General features: G+C 39.6%; 2 protein-coding genes across 4 annotated transcripts in view; one reads left to right on the top strand and one right to left on the bottom strand.

The window, feature by feature from the left end:
- Positions 1 to 17,359, bottom strand: part of LOC137999528 (flap endonuclease 1-like) — a 125,731-nt gene extending 108,372 nt beyond the window's left edge. For 2 of the 3 annotated variants that reach the window (XM_068845332.1, XM_068845324.1), the window contains exons 1-2: positions 17,211 to 17,342; positions 3,292 to 3,394 (exon numbers count right to left, since the gene is read on the bottom strand). In XM_068845332.1, coding sequence (XP_068701433.1) covers positions 3,292 to 3,394; positions 17,211 to 17,292 — 185 coding nt within the window. In that variant the 5' untranslated portion in view covers positions 17,293 to 17,342. Of the gene's footprint in view, positions 1 to 3,291; positions 3,395 to 17,210 lie in introns of all 3 variants that reach the window. The other variant, XM_068845315.1, reaches the window with a different exon arrangement.
- Positions 17,360 to 17,387: 28 nt separating this feature from the next.
- The window catches only part of LOC137999511 (U4/U6 small nuclear ribonucleoprotein Prp3-like), a 19,217-nt gene continuing 19,104 nt past the window's right edge, over positions 17,388 to 17,500 (top strand). The window contains exon 1 of the mRNA XM_068845293.1: positions 17,388 to 17,500. This exon is cut by the window's right edge and continues 555 nt beyond it. Coding sequence (XP_068701394.1) covers positions 17,495 to 17,500 — 6 coding nt within the window. The 5' untranslated portion in view covers positions 17,388 to 17,494.

The following is a 17,500-nucleotide window of genomic DNA, read 5'->3' as shown; positions in this document are numbered from 1 at the left end:
TATCGGAGCAGGCGTTTTGCTCATATAATATTTAATAAAAAGTCTTTATTCGTCCATAGTCACATAGCCACAACATACGTGTGGCTTTACATACATGACAATACAATCTCATCAATTAAAATAAGATCAGGTACAATTAAATAAAACAAGACGCTTTTTTAAAGCGTTTACTCGGAATACCAAGTGGCGCAGAAGTAGGGTGATACATTTTGGACGAGGTAGTTTTTGTGACTTCTGCACATGACGTGTAGTCACTATTGCCATCGTGTTAGTTTTTCCGAAAATGAGTGTGTAACAATAAAATACACTTCGGAGCCAATCCGCATACGAAGAGTACCAAAGTTCGGACTCTGCAAACAGTACGATGAATTGCCGATAGTTCGCGAGGACGAACGAAATGTTCGGGTGCCCCGTGTTCGCAGATGATGATCTGTGAAGAATACGGTTCTGAGGTGAGGTCTTAATTCTTACAACAGTTCTTTAACGTAGCTTTCGTAGTTTGTTTCTCACCGACCAATTGAGCCCGTTTACGCATTTAATGAAGCTGCCATTTTCGAGATAAACAAAGCTTTGCAGTAGCACGTAATTGTCAAACTATAGATGGTTTCACAGTGAGATCATCAAATTAGCAAGGTCTTTTGAATTGTCATCTATAGGAGGTTGAAGATACCCGCAAAATAAATCTTTTTCCAAGTTTCCAGTTCCATGACATCTTTCAAGTTTCGAAAATAGGGTATTTCGAATTTCCTAATTGTCACCTTAAGTAGCTTATCATGCTGACACCATGATACCAAGCTACAGTGGAACCCCGTTAATACGGTCATCAACGGGCCAAAAAAAATTGGCCGTATTAACAGGGTGACCGAATTACCGGGGGTAGGGTGAAATTCATGACTAAAGGGCCTTAATGACAAATATTGCATTTGCACTTCCAGAAAAACTTTTCTCTTTAATAAACAACAGGAATGTACGTACAGTAATTGTATAAAATACTTGAAACTTCGTACAGTAGGTAAAACGCTTAAAATTGTTAAGTGTACTGTACGTTCTGAGCCTAAAATCAAAACAAGAACAGGCCCAGCTTACTATGCTTCTAAAAAGCGGAAGCCGCCAATTACCTAACCGAAAGACTTAAGTATCAATCGTGTTTTTGTAATCCCTTCGCGATTTGCCTTACTGGATTTTACAGTAGTGTCAAGATCATGTTTGTAATGAAAACAGGGAGGAGTGTTGCTGACAGTACTTTGTAAAGTGAATCGGCTGTTCGATTACAGCGGTAACTAATGAAGGTCCATGAAATAAACATGTCACAGGCGTTTGGCGCGAGTGGCCGAGTTAACGGGATGAAATTATAGAGGACTCTACTGTTTGGGATTTAAAATTGTGGCCATTGGCCGTATTAACGGGTGACCGCATTAACAATTTTCTATACTTGAGAATGTATGGCCGTTAGGCGGGCTTCCACTGTATTTTGATTGAAAAAAATATCTATCCCTATGAATCTAAGCAGTTTGAGCCTTTCAAGTACTAGTACATTAGGAGATGTGTTCATACATTTTATCTCATGAGCGAAAAGTAAGCGCTTTTAAGGCAAAGTAAAGTCCACTTTGATCCACCTACACAAGTAAAAGTTGTGTGATTTCAACGCTTCGACAAAGAGCTCAGAAACGATGTGCTGCACAGATCTGAGAATTGGAGGTGGTGTCTAAATTTGTTTCCCGCAACATTCCAAGTTATTGGCCTTTTTCATCGAACGTTTCGAATTAATTTTTTTGTTGCGTGACAGTGAAAATGATCTACCGCACGTAAATTTTTCAATGGTCGAAAAACTATCGATATGGAAGCTGTGGTGAATCAATTCCCACAATTCAGTCACCCCTATTCACATGACAGAATATTCTACTTCTTTTCCCCTTGCACATCTCTGGAGTAGTCACATGCGCCTCTCGAGCGCCTATGTTTTAATTTGCCAAGTACGAAACAAAACAAGGAAATGTTTCTGCAGCCAGTTGCTCATCCATAACAACGCAGATAATGTACCGGTGAAAATCGCTTAACGTTTACAATTGCAAATAAATTCAACAAATGACATAGCTATAGGGGTAGTATGTCTTGGAACTGGTTGTTTGAATGGAAATTACGTGGGCGTTATGCCTGGCGTTATGTCTATCTTTGCGGGATCTAGTATGTAGCATGACATCTGGTTCAATTGTAATTAATATGGGTAAGTGAAAAACGGTATTCATCTGCCACAATCTGCGAAGGTTCCAAATTAAGAGTGTTGTGAATAACGCGGCCAGGAACATGAAGATCAAGAAACTAACAATAAAAATAAAAAATAGACATCGGCGGATGATGTTCGTACAAAGAACAGCTGAGGCAGAAAGAGACTAAGAAATCTCGGCCATTTATAACATACCGCTGCTGGAAGTTCTGTACTGGCGATTTATTCATGTTGTCAACACTCACATTCCAATATTTTTTACAATTTCACGGCCAGGACGGTGAAAACAGCCATAGAGTGAAATTGGGACAAGCCCCCCTTTTGCGTGAAGGGTCACATTTTATTTTTAACTAAGGAAATTTTTTTTTAACCAGGTAATTTTCTTTAACTAGGTACATGCTATTAAACTGGGTAAAATTTTTCTCTCTGGTGCTATGAGAGACCAACAAATGCTCAGTTTAGTGATTTGGGTTACTGAGCACTTATTTTGAATGGTTACCTTTCATGTAAGATTATGGACACTGCCCGCATTTTAGGAATTAGGGTAAAGCTTTCAATTTACATGAAGTGATTAGGATTATGCACTGTTGCATTTGAAACAGCATTCCAGGAGGTGTATAACAACTGCAGACCACATACTGCAGACTGTCTACAAACATCACTGATAAACAGTATTTACATGTAAGTCTAAGCAGCCACTTTAAAATGGTTAGCTCTCAATAACTGTGAGTTAGGATTAGTCTGCAGTCAGTGTGCAAGTGTCAGACACTGCATTCCAGGGTTAGGAATTGGCACACATTGTAGTGATTGCGGTAATCACTTATTTGAAGTGTTAAGTCTAAAACAACCCAACGTTGTCTTGGTCATTGGGTAAAGAATATTGGTTCATGGTTATTGCAAGTAAAGCATTTTTTCACTTGTAGGATCAAGGGGTTAGATTTTAAAGAAGCTGTGGTACTGTGTCGGTGGGAAAGTGAAATATAGGTTGTAAACTCCCATTCTCAGGTTTAATAAAACTCCCCAAAGGCTAAAAGAATATTACTTTGTAATTGTGTTGCTGCTTTTACCTAGTAATCTCGCCTGCCTCATTTGTAAGCTGGCTTCCATCTGATCTCACTGCTATGAGAAACTGGTAAATGCTCATGGAAGCATCAATTGCAATCTTCCTTCCTAACAAATGGAAAAAAATCCATAAGAAAGAAACTCTCAGCTCTGAATGAAACAGATGGTACAACAAACTTTATTATTATTATTATTATTATTATTATTATTATTATTATTATTATTATTATTATTATTATTATTATTTTATTTCATGGATGTTATACTGTTATATTACACTGGGTAGCAAGTCACATCCCAGGATTTTAGGTATCTAGTACCTTCCTCAAGATTCTCAACATTCCTAGCAAACAGGCTCTCTGCAGGGCTGAGAAATTCAATGCATAATCTAGTTGTTCTTGATACTTTTCAAAGTCTTTACTTACAGAGTCCAGCCTTCACACTTTTACACCCCCAGATCTCACCAATGTCATACCGCAATTAAATCATACTACTTTTTAGAGGACGGAAAGTTAACTTTTTACATAGCTCCCACTGCAGTACTGAGGCTACTTCATTGGGAGCTATGTAAGAAGTTCAACTTTCTCTCCTCTGAAAAAAATATTATCATTATTAGTGGAGCTCCGCATGCGCCCGGAGCACCATTGTTAAGAAAATATGGTAACCCATCAATGCGAGAAAATTTGGTTTTATAGCCATGACGTTATGAACGTCCATACGCCCACCCCTCCATGTATGCCAATGTGACTAGTATCAAGATAGTTTAGTGCATACATCTTTGATATTGGACATCCATGTTTTGATCAATTGACACCTGTCAAAACAAGGTTTCCGCTGACCAGTATCACGTGACCATATAAATTGACACCTGTCAAAACAAGGTTTTTGCTGACCAGTATCACGTGATTATATCGTGGGCACAAGCTTAGAACTCACCGAGGTCAGCTAATTTTTTGAAGTTGACTGCTGATCCAGGTACTGGTTTTCAATTGGAGTGCAAACTCAACCTACATGTAGGTTAACTCACTCACCTAAAAATAAGTGAGGCTTCATTTTTCGCATGCTTTCTGTGGCTCAACGCGGCTACATGACTATGTAACGTCAACTATAAATCTTACACAAGCAATGCTTTTCATGTTCAGGTGGAAAACGGTTTGGAAAATGTTTTCTTTCTGCCTTTTCGTTGGTTTCAATCCAGTTTGACATATCATGATAGCTGTGGTCCACACTGGCAGCTACGCAGTTATTCAAGTCAAGCATCGGTGGGATATAAACTTTAAGATGAGTGTTTATTTTTAATTTGCTTAGAGCTGTTCTTTCCTCTGTATTGCAAATTATTTTTAGCATATCTTTAGAAGCTCTGATAAGGTTACATGATGCCTGGAGGACCTATGACTAGAACAGAAACGAAAGGAGAGAAAAAGTAACAACAAAACAATACCAGTAATAGCTCATACTTGTTGGAAGAAGTTACTCCACAGATTCTTTCCTTGGGCACTAAACCGTTTGTTATTTTAATCGGTTTTTACTTTGTTCAGGAATGAAACTCGAATTTTTATTGACAACTGGGAATAAATAACAATTATCTGTACTATTTTGGACACTAAGATAAAGTTGAATTGTTTGTTTGTTTTGCTTTAAAACGCGAGGGAACAAGTGCTTTTTAATCCATTTGGCCAACTGGTTTTCGATGTGCCTCGACAGTGACAACAAAATTTTGCCCTTATTATATATATTATAAACACATAAAAGAAATGAGCTCTCGTAAAATTAGGGAGAAATTTCACCAGCTTGTGTTTTCAGAAGTTTGTTTAAAGCACCTAAAGGTAATTTAGTGTTCCTTGTTCCAAGCGAAGCGGGCGTGTTTCAATGAAATAAATAAAAATGTGAATGATCTCCTTTTCACTGATAAAGTGGAATAAATAACATCAGTAAAACTCTTTTTTTTTACCTTAAACTGACAAAGTTCTTTATGGTTTCTAATTTTAGCATGATTCCTATTTGCTGGGTATTGACAGCTATCTCTGAAATGGCTTTTTTCCTTTCCATTCACTCACTGAGGGTGTGCTTGTTTTCTTTTAAAACTCATGGGGTTCAACAAAAGATCATTGCCAAACTGGTGAATTCAAAAGTAAATTTCACTTGAAAAACCGATATCACAATCATCGCTTTGTGATTCATTTGGGCGCACTTAATTTGGAGCCTCACTCTGTTGTGTCGTTCCTCACCCCCCTTTGTTTTTTTTTTCTTAATTATTTTATGTTATCTTTTCTCTTAATTATGTTATCTGTATGTTATAAGGGTGGAAGCTAAGTAAATAAATAAATGCGATGTTGGTTTTTAGCGTAAAATTTACCATGGAATTCACTAGTTAGGCCATGAATTTTTCTACAGAAGAAAGCAAAGAAAAAGATTTAATTATTAAAGCAGCAACCAGAAACATCAAAATGCGGACAATTCGAAACTTTTTATTTTCATTAACCCTACAGGCAGTAAGATTAAATAACCAGGGAGATCCACTTTTAGGCTTGGCTAAATCTATATATTATCATATTATAACATTTTCACAGTCCACCATAGTATACTGGGTTAACCCTGGGAGCAAGTTGCTACCTGCAACCTCAGGTCCTAGGTCTCCTTAATGTCCAACATGCTGCTAAGAATCCTTGCCATCCCAAGTAGAGCAGTTTTTTGCAGTACCTCCACCAGTATCACTATTCCAATCTTTTCCAAAAATTCCTTTAGTTTTTTTGACAGTCCTCAGAGTGCCAACGACTACTGGGGCAACTTCCAGTTGTCTTAATGTCCACATTCTTATGATTTTTTAAATATTGGACCACACTATAAATGAATTCAAGCCTCTGCCAATTTGGCGAGTTAAAATGTAAATAAACTAAGCTGCATGCTTCTGTCATGCAACCGAGTATTACCATATACCTCCGGTAGGTCAGTTAGTAAACCGCATGTAACTGGATTCCAGGCAGTTGATTAAAACCTGGCTTCTAAATAACAGAGTGTGTTTGACTTGTTTTTTCTGTCATCGAAACATGGTGTCAGAAGTAAAGATCTAGGTCAAAAAAAGGCAGTAACCGATCGTCGATCTCTTCAGAAACATGCCTGACACGATAGAAGCACCACAACCCTCAACTTCGCTGAGTTTTACTTCAAATTTTCCCGTACCGTCGCCGATGGTATGCCAAGGAGACAAAGCCGCAAACTGGGAGTTCTTCAGACAACAATGGGAGGACTATGACGTTGCTACAGGTTCAGACCAACAAGACCCTAAAATCAGGTTAGCAACGCTACAATCTGTGATGGGGAGAGAATGCATGCAGATTTTTATGAATCTAAAACTAACAGACGAGGAGCGAACGGATGTCAAGACATGCGTCGAAGCACTCGAAGCACATTTCAAACCTAAACGCAATGTAGTGTATGAGCGTTATGTATTCAACATGTGTTCACACAACGCCGAAGAAACTGTGAATGAGTTCGTAAACCGCATCAGAAAACTAGCGTCGTCATGTCAATCCGGGACTCTCACAGAAGAACCTATACATGACAAACTCATGCTAGGAATTAGCGATCAATCAATGAAGCTACGTCTACTCAAGGAAGAGGATCTTACTCTAAACAAAGCCGTGAACAATTTGCCGTTCTAGTGAAATTGAAGTCCATGAAGGCGTCTTCGAAAGAAGGTGAAGAGGTACACGCCGTCCATGGAAAGACCCACAGAAAGTCAAACAAAGCGCGCTACGAAGGACCATCAACCGGCCAAGATTGCCCGGCCTTCGGCCAAACATGCAACCCGTATGGGGAGGAAAATCACTTCGCCTCAGTTTGTTTATCTTCAAAACAAAGCACATGTGATGTTCGCGCGGTTGACGAATCTGATGCAGAACCTGTCGACAAATCGGACGAAGAACCGATATTGCGCATCGCAGACGTGTCTTCAGTCAAAGCACAAGGAAAACAGCTCTTTGCAAGACTGAACTTTCTAAGCAATTCCGACCGTTTAGGAATGCAACTAGAGTCTAGAGTACCAACTAGACACAGGAGCAACATGTAACGTCATGAATTACGACAACTTATCCAGAATCACGCAGACTGGAAATCTGCTTTTACAAAGCTCCAAGGTCAAACTTCGTTTGTTTGATGGATCGTTGATGAAGCCCATCAGAGCCACATCATTGACAGTGGAAAACCACAACAACCCAACCATGTATTTCAAGTGATAGAGGCCAACAATAAACCCCTACTGTCTGCAGAAACTTGTCAGAAGCTCGGACGTATTCAGTTGAATATAGCTCCACTACACAGCATCGCAGAGACAAACACGCCGCTCAGCCACGAGGAAATACTAAGCACATACAAAGATGTATTTGAAGGCTTAGGACACATCAGCAACGCGAGCTTTGTCGATAAGGCGATCCAGGCATCCCTCCTCTCTGGTCTATTTGCATATACTTGTGATCTAGTTCGTGCTGTTGGATCTCCCAGTTAACAATAGAGGTACATGTAATCAGTTCGTACATGGTATTTAATAGACATTTTATCGGTTGGTGATCTGCTGCTCCTGGGTTTTCTGTCTTAGGTATTAAGGCTGTTTTTCCTTCTACCAACCATTCCCGGATTATATTCCAGGGTCATAGGGTTGTGGCTATCTTGGTTTACTTCCTTATCCTTGTATTTAAAGTGCGGTTTAGAGGTGAAATGGAGAAATGATCGAACTAACAGCCTGGGATTCAAACCGCGACCTCTGTGATGCCAGTGCAGTGCTCTTATCAAGTGAGCTATGAAGCCACTCAGTTGACAGTCAGTCAATTTGTTGGCATGAATATTTGTGACGCGTCTGATACTTGTCCTTCTGCTGTTGTCAATAGTAAGAACCAGGCTTAATTAAAAGTAGCCTGTAAATGATCATTCAACAAAAATAAAGCTACATTCTTTAATTGTCTTATTATTGTAGGATTCCTGCAGCTCCGCATGGATTCCTGCAAATTCCTACAAGCACCATAATCGTTCATTATTGCTTTATAGCACTGAACCACAATTCTGTCATCTGCATCACTACCCCAGGGTGGTTAGACACATGTCCATAGTCATTGTTTTTCAGTAACATACAATGTATTGGTATACATGTATATACAGTGCAGCTCGGAGATAAGCGAACCAACAAATATATATGCAAAAAAACGCACATACCGTACACAAAACACGTAAATGCATAAAAAAAAAGCGGATGCGCGTTAACACATACGCAAAAAGGCTCATTAGTATTTATGAGCTCTCCTTGGATCGTGTGTATTTTGTGCACCCCTCGACCGACATATCGGTCGACATATCAACCGATACTCGACCGACAGTCGGCCGATATGTCGACCTCGATATGTCGGTCGACATATCGACCGACATATCGGTAGTCTATCGGTCGATATGTCGGCCAATACGTCGGTCGACATATCGGTCGATACATGTATGTTGACCGATCCATCGGTCGAGTATAAGTCGATATGTCGACCGATAGCCTACCGACGTTCCGCCCATACTTCACTGCTGCTTGCGTTTTGGTGAATGTGACCAAGGTTAGAACTTCTGCCGAGCAGCGCAGAAATCCCTGATCTACTCCCCGCTTCTCAGAGGCTTTTTTACTTAAATCTGTTGTTGTCATTCGCACAAAAGCGAACCAAAAATCAATCGAGCCCAATGATGATTTTCCACGTGATTTTATTCATGATTATTTTTTACGTTATGGCTTTAAAGCCCCTGTGGGGGAGCTTCAATAAATGTATGTATGTATGTACGTATGTATGTATGTACGTATGTACGTACGTATGTATGTATGTAATCTTACGGATAAATTGACACTGAGGCTATTAGTTTTTAACATTCCCGTGTCTCACCTGGAGGTAATGGTTTGTTGTCCAAAAAAAAGGGGGGGGAAGGGGGGAGAAATAGGCCCCGCCAGACCGTCTGGCGGGGCCTATTTCGAAGTACAGGTTAGAGTACATGTGGAAAACAAGGGTAGCCTCAGTAGAATTATTTAACAATAACAACAAGTACGACTCGTTGCCAGGGCAAGGCTGGAATGCAGCCCCGTTCCATACCAGAAAAATCAAAGGGACGACGCCAGTGAAGGCCAGATAGCACGACAGCTATGGCGGTGTGAAAGTGTTGCTTAGACGTGAATTCGTTTTTATTTTTATTTTTTATCATGATTCTGTTGTAAAATGCTTGCGTAACTCTTCTAAATTTTAAGTCGTGCAGTACCCCTCCCACAGGCACGGTAATGTAACAATAAAAAAAAAAAAACAGCGAAAACATCAGTGCAATGCATGGGCAATTTCAAGAGTTGTTTGCCTTACATCTGTTCTATTCCAGCACCTTGTTATCCTTCATCGTCCTTATCCTCTCTCCTGTCATTTGTATTTTGTGTATACTGAAAGGCCTGAACGCTACTCTGTGCATGTGATGGATGAAGAACGTTCTCTGATCGACAGCATCAGGAACTTCTTATGCAACACCCAAGGACAGAGAAAAATCTCTGACCCGGGTGGGAATCAAACCGACGACCTCCGGATTAGATCACCGTTGCTCTACCGACTGAGCTACAAGGCCAGACGGGAGCAAGCCATATTTTGTGTGTCTGGCAGTATTTCACTTGTGTGTCTTGCTTAACAACGACTGAAATTGCAGCACCTGATCCGCACTTAAAGCCTTCAGAAATTTTTGAGGTTGACCAAAAAAGGATGAAATGCTTATAGCTTATATATCTTACACAGACAGTCTAAGCTTTTGGCATATATTAGAAGACAGTCGACCGATAAACCACCGACAGTCGACCGATATTCCGCCGACAATGAATGGTCAACTCATCGGACGACATATCGGTCGACATATCGACCGATACTCTACCGACATGTCGGACGACATATCGGTCGATATGTCGACCGACATATCTCGGTCGACATATCGGCCGAGTGTCGGTCGATTCGTCGACCGACATATCGGCCGAGTGTCGGTTGATACATCGACCGCCATGTCGGTCGAGTATCGGTCGACATGTCCACCGATATGTCAGTCGAGGGGTGCACAAAATACACATGATCCCTCTCCTTTTGTCTTTCTCTTGTTGCCTTGTCTTTGTTTTTTCTCAATCGTTTCCGGTGTGGCAAATGTGAAAATAATTTGCGTGTTCGCTGGTTGGTGCGTCACTAAAAGAGCAAAAAATCTCACCATTCTTATTCTCATGGCGCAAAGTCCTTCTGGCTAGATATTTGTGTTTTAAAGCCCCCCTCCCCTCCCCCCCCAAAAAATGACCAAGCTTACTTTTGGAGAAATATAAACCTATCGACAAACGGCACACAAGAACCTTTTTAACATCAAAATTTACATGAAAGCGTTGAGAGCGATAATATCAAAACAAACTTCGTACCGCTGCATCCGTTTAGTCGTAAACTAAAAAACACTACTCGTAAGCAAAGGGATCATCATTAGCAGCTTTGTACAGCCATTCATCATTTAAAATTGAGTATTTAACTCCTTCTGTCATTTTGGATGTGAATACTTAAGTAATGTGTGACGCTCACCGATAGCTGAAAAAATACAAACAACTTTGGCGTCCAAGACCGGTGCGTCTGTTACTCGTTACATTTAAAAACTCTTTAGCAAACAGCTCATCATTAGCAGTTTTGTACAGAAATTCATCGTAAGGCTGAGAATTTGCAGCTTGAGTTGTTTTGTTGTAAATGCAGCAGCAAAGAATGAGTTTTGGCATGGATTTTCAGCGCAACAGTGAAGTCAAACACGGTTGCCGACACGTGACAAATACGATTTTAATTCATGTAATTTCCACATCTTCAGCTCTGTTGGGAATGATTTTCTGATTTCAACGGGTACAATGCTTTCACTTCAGACGCAAAATTTTTCTTCAAAGGCTCAATGGATGCGCTGATCACATATATTTGGTTTTTCTGTAAGGAAAAGTATTGGGTTCAAAATTTGGGCACGCGCCGGCGAGAGCTAGGCCATCGTGATGTGATTTGTCCCATGTGATTCGGGGCATAATTCGCTGATTCAAACGGTGAAATGCTCTCAGTTCAAAGAAAATATTTAAAAAGAACTTTTTACAATATGCCGATCGCATTTATTTGATTTTTCTGCATGGAAAACTTGGATTCTTTTTGCATGCATCAGTAAAAGGTTATCGTGAAATGACTGTAACCACGTCACGGCAAACACTGACAAAAATCATGGCTTCACTTTTTCGGGGCATAATTTGCTGATTTAATTTCGCTCGTCTTTCGAGACCTTTGTTGCATTTAAAGGGTATTAAACTTCGAAATAATGCCCAGCTGTGGATGTTTTCATCAGCGGCATTTACGAATCGAAATTGATTAGTAATCAAAGCGACACACATGCATATGTAAATTTTCGACTCGTCGGCAGTCACGCAATTAATTCTTTTGTCTTCGTAAACAATAACTGGAAAAGCAAAATTACGGTTGTGAATAACAAAGGCACAAACGCGTATAGATCGTTTTCACTGTCACGCAATAAAAAAATAAATCGAAAACCATCCAGTGGAAAAAGTCAAGAATTCGTGATGTTGTAGAAGATAAATGAAGAAGACACTTCTCCAAGTTTTAGGCCTGTGCATTTCCTCAAACTTCAGATATTCGTCGAAATGTTTTGCAGAAATTTACAGAGCCCAGTATGAAAACGCCATGTTGGTGCACATCTGTGGTGCACCAATATGGCGGCCGGAAAATAGTGTCAACATCTGTTACTTACTTTGGCTATCTAGGCGAGTGATCATCTGTACTGAACAGACAGCTATTTACCTAAGCACTTTTCCTAATGCTTTGAATTCTAAAAAGGCTCAAAACCATGAGATAAATATATATTTCTCAATAAACTCGATCATCGCCTCGTGTCACGCACCGCGATAACTCAGAAATTCAAAATGCTCTGGTTTCCAAACGAAGCACGCTATTGAGCTTTAAAATTGCAAATGGATACAAATTTACCGCCTCTTATGCCTGATGAGGATAAAACCTTTCGTGGCTCTTTAGTTTTGGATTTTAGAAAATAATGACGTCACGTGAAAACGATCTATGTGATACGCGTAAAAAAAAACGCGTATATACATGTATACGCGTATTGCATGCATTTATTTTGCGTCTGCGTTGTTCGCTTATCTCCGAGCGGCACCTGTACAGCTGTAAGACAGACAAAACAGTCCACACAGGGATCACCAAATCCAAGCAAGATTTACAGTGCCATTAGCAGAGATGTCAACTCCTGAAAATGGGCTTTACTAAACACAGGAACGGAACGGAACACTGAACAGAATACACCAACATAAACTGGAATATGCCAGAATGAGGCAGAATACATGTACATGTAACACCGAAATGAAACGAAACGAACAAGAATGGTACCAGAATATACCAGAACGAGCTGGAATGACACCCAAATAAACTGGAATATAGTGGAATGAACCTGAAAATGCCAAAATTTGGTGTTTTTGTTTAGACCCAACCGATTTTCGGTTGTGTCTGTCAGCTTTTTTTGTGTCATGTGATTTCCTAAGGGAATTGCACATGTTTTTGCCTTTGGTAACATCTAGAGCACTTCGGACATAAGAAAAATTTGACAGGTACATGTACATGTATGTCCGTCGCTAAATGAATTATTTGTTGTGATAGATAGATAGATACTTATTATAATCACATTGCAACCTCACAGTTGAATTACACAATTATTTACAATTTAAAATTATAAATACAAAAGATACAATAAAAAATGGAATTTTAAATCCTATGAGTACAATTGGATGAGTTATAGATCATTACGATAAAATTACTCGTTCTGTGCTTCTTTGATTAAATAATGTATAATGAAACTGTCTCTGAATCTGTTAGTTTTAAACACTGGTTTGAATTTACGTTACGCGGTCTACAATGTATGTAAGTTATGATTATATTTACAGATGTCGAGTAAGAGTTTTTTGAGTTTATGGTCATTGTCCTTAATAATAGATTGGAAGACTCTATATTAAAGTTATCTCTTGTCTTCTAGTCGATAGTGAGCATAGATCAGATTTGGCCAAGGCTTGTTCATAGGACAGTTCAGGATGGATTATTCTCATTCCTCTTTTTTGTACAACCTCTAGATCTAATTGGAAAAGAAAAGGAAAATACCGCATCTTGCATTTGAAAGGGCCACCGAATTGAGGCAAAACGTTTATTTTAAGTCCTCTTACATATATTTATGACTCATTTTGCAACCTGGCCAGTACAACCTTCACAGGGTAGGTACAAAAGTGGCGAAAGTCATAATTACTTCTAAATTATTTCAGATTGACAGCAAATATCATCTTATGGCATGGTTTGGTGTTACTATTGGAAAGCCATGAGGTTCACCTGCGAGCACCCAAGACCATTACATATGCAGCTTTTCTTTAAAGGGAGTATGCCTATCTTTTGTACCGCTGAGGGGGAACTTTCCTTTGTCTGTGCAGGTGTCAATTCAATTCAATTCAATATCTTCATTTAAAGAGGGAGATGTAATAACCTGTTACAGTTTTCTAACTTACGACCCTCTCCAAGCATTAACCCTCCCAACCATGATACACCACAGAAGACAGACCACAACACCGGGAACTACATGCCCTACTCTTTACGAGAAGTGTGCGGGTTCTTTTACGTCCCACAGGATTGTGAACATTGAAGGGTTGTGAGATGGGACCTTATCGTCCTAACCATTTGCAGATGTAATTACAAAGGCAGCACTTTCTCCTCAGTTATTTAAAGACCCTGAGTGTTGGTCCAGCCGGAGTTGAACTCACGACCTCCCGCGTAACAGCCCGGTGCTCAACCAACTGAGCCACCGGTGCGCGGTGTAATGGATGAAAGAGACTGGAATGATGCATGTTCGTTTGTAAGTGTTTGCTTTCCTGAACTACATTGTAGTCTCTATCGCCAGTCCTAAACTCTGCTCCTATTTTGGTTACACAGGACTGTGGTGTACTGGACTGTTAATTTTGGCGTTGTGTTTTGAAAAACCTAGGAAGTTTAATCGTTCTAAACTAGTTGTAATTACTATGTGTAAGCACAATTAGTAGAAATCACAACAGCGCCTTTCTTACATGTAGGCTTATTTGCAACAGTACACCATGGTGATCTGTTCATTGCTAAATAATTTCAGTAGACTGTAATTAATTTACTGACAACGGATTTTGAAGAAAAATGAGGCCAATGGCTTGAAAATCTCGCTATTGTTAAGTTGTGTTCTAGTGCTTATTTTCTGGTAAACAACTGGGCAAAGAAGACCGATTTACATGTAAAGGGAGTGTGAATACTTTTGGAAAAAATGGTGACGGTGTACCGTGATCACAATGGTGATGTTCATTGTTTTCACAAGCAATTTTCTACAAGTCAATGGGTGGAGTCCTTTATCTAAGGAAATATACCAGTAAATATAACTTTCTCTTTGCAGAGCTATAATTTCAATTCATATTGAAAGGCAAAACAACAAGACAATTGATTGTTAAGTAATAAAAAAAGTACAAAGACAAATCATTTAAAATAGTACTTGCAATGCAACCTTATGATGAAACCAACAACCTTTTTTCTACATACTCCACCAGTGTAAGAGTGTACTTACACACCAAAAAGAGAACATTTACTAATCGTTGGATGTTGTCCTTCAGTAGCATTTTAAATGAAACAGTTTAAAATCCAATTGAGGCCTTACACTACTGTAAAATTGATGTTATAATCGTTAAAAACGTTTAGAATCCGAGCTTTCGCCGATCCACGGCATCATCAGGGATGCCGTGGATCGGCGGATGCCCTGATGATGCCGTGGATCGGCGAAAGCTCGGATTCTAAACGTTTTTAACGATTATAACATCAATTTTACAGTAGTGTAAGGCCTCAATTGGATTTTAAACTGTTCCAGAACATTTACTGTTGTACGCTATACATTGTAGAGCTGAAAACGAGTTACGGTAATAACTAATACTTGATATATACCACCATGCCTCTTTCGGATGATTATGTCAGTGTCTATTCTTTTACAGGTAAAAGTCCCGTCTCTTTTTCGCAGGAACCTAGCTGACACAGGGAATGAGGTGCCTTCTCAGTGTGTTACTTAGCTCGAACTTAAGCCCTCTTTTTGAGGAACTTTTTAACATGCAGGAGTGTTCCTATTTTCTTTGTATATTGTTTCAACCGTTGCTGTTGAAATATCACAAAAATCAGCAACTTTACGATCGGAAAGTCCTTCAATTTAACGTGGCTTCAGTAAAAAGCTCTTGGCCGTGTGACGTTTAATATCGAAACATGGTTCAATTAAAGGCCATTATACTTGTGCAGCTTTTCGCAAGTCAACTCTTTCTATCAATTTTAATTGCGAAAGTCCCATGAAAGCAACGGTTACAGAATACATTAGTAATGGCCCTTTTTGTTATCTGAATTGCATCAATCAACACCCAGACAATCTCTGTCATAAATAGTTGCAACACTTCGCTTGAACAGCAAGTGAAGAGCATCAAGCTATTACCCGTAATAACATACCCCTCCTCCTCCCTCCCATCAATGTTGCATTTACATTGTACCGGTTGGTTTTTGCACTCCAATCCATAAACATCAGAATTGAAGGGGGAGAGCAGGCAAATTGCCGTCTGTGTTACAACATTTGTGACCGAGACTGTAGACAGTGAATAAATGAGTATGCAGAATAGAGAGACTGACAGGAAAAAAATCAGTTTAAAGGGGAAGTAACAAGGCTAGGAACAAGTCACGATAATTTTGTTCTCACAAGTTGCAAAGTGGTCCACTCACTTTTTGTTCCGTGGAAAGAAAAGAAAAAATATGTATTCGTCACGTATATACCAGTATAATATTTTTTATCAGTGATCTTTTGTGTGCTTCTGACTCTTCTTTCTTCAAACAAGGAAACACTGCATTCAGGTTCGATGGCATTATTGCCAACAATCGGGAAGAGAAAAAGAGTTTGCGTGAATCTATTTCCGTATATCTCCATCACGTGTGGGCCTTGGGCAGCCGGCAAGCAACAACGGTAATAATTTTGTGATTGTGATTGGACAATACACGGCTGACCTGTCAGACTGAAATAAAAACGTTCACAGGTTTTCTGACTTGCACAGTGAAAGCCGCCTGTTTCTATTACTACTTTATTTGTTCATGAACAAAAAATATTACTTCCGCAGCATATAATTATTCATTTAGCAACGGATGTACCTGTCAAATTTTTCTCATGACTGAAGTGCTCCAAAGGTTACGAAGGGTAAAAACACATGCAATTTGCTTAGGGAATCACGTGACACAACAAAAGCTGACAGAAACCGAAAATCGGTCGGCCTTAACTAACACACCAAATTTTGGAATTTTCAGGTCCATTCTGCTATAATTTTTATTCCAGTTTATTTGGGTGTCATTCCGGTACCATTCTTGTTCATTTCGTTTCATTCCAGTGTTTTTCTGCCTCATTCCAGCATATCCCGGTTTATTCCGGTAAATTCAGTTCCGTTCCGTTCCTGTGTTTAGCAATGCCCCCTGATTATTGTATTTTCTGGAAGGTGCTCCGGGTTGTTTAAATAAAAAATAAAAAATAAAGGTTTCGGGGGGGGGGGGGGAGGGGAGGGGGGGAATCTGGGGTGTACTAGTGCTGTGTTCCGTGTTTCGGTGTCCCTATGATGCTACAAGCCATAAAGACAAAGATTGTGGTGGAACTGCTTCTATACGTCTCATTTCGGTTAAGGTTGGCGCTCATAATTGTGCAAACCAAACAAAATTAAAAATTGTATCCCTCCATGCATTTCCCTTCTGGTTGTAGATTCCTTTGGATTCGGTCAGAAATACAACCATTCTTTCCGCACTTAAGATACTCTTACCAAAATAGTTCTTTATCTCGTTTTCCTTTGATCCTGACGGAGCGTGATCACCAATTACCTTGGAAAGTCCGTGAATACCCATTTCGTAAAGCTCCCGCAAAGCGCGCCAAAAGACTATCAGAGATCGCAGAGATCCCGTACATATTTTGGTCAGCGGATACGCAAAATTGGGAATGCGTAAAACGTATAAGAAACGATTTCAAAATGGTGGATGCAAGCACTTAGCAGCAGCAGAAAAGGTCGTCAATTTGTTGAACGTAATATATATCATTGAACCGAAAGACATGGCA

This window comes from Montipora foliosa, chromosome 1 (assembly GCF_036669935.1).
Source record: "Montipora foliosa isolate CH-2021 chromosome 1, ASM3666993v2, whole genome shotgun sequence".
Taxonomy (NCBI): Eukaryota; Metazoa; Cnidaria; class Anthozoa; order Scleractinia; family Acroporidae; genus Montipora; species Montipora foliosa.
This window is presented reverse-complemented; position numbering and strand designations above follow the sequence as displayed.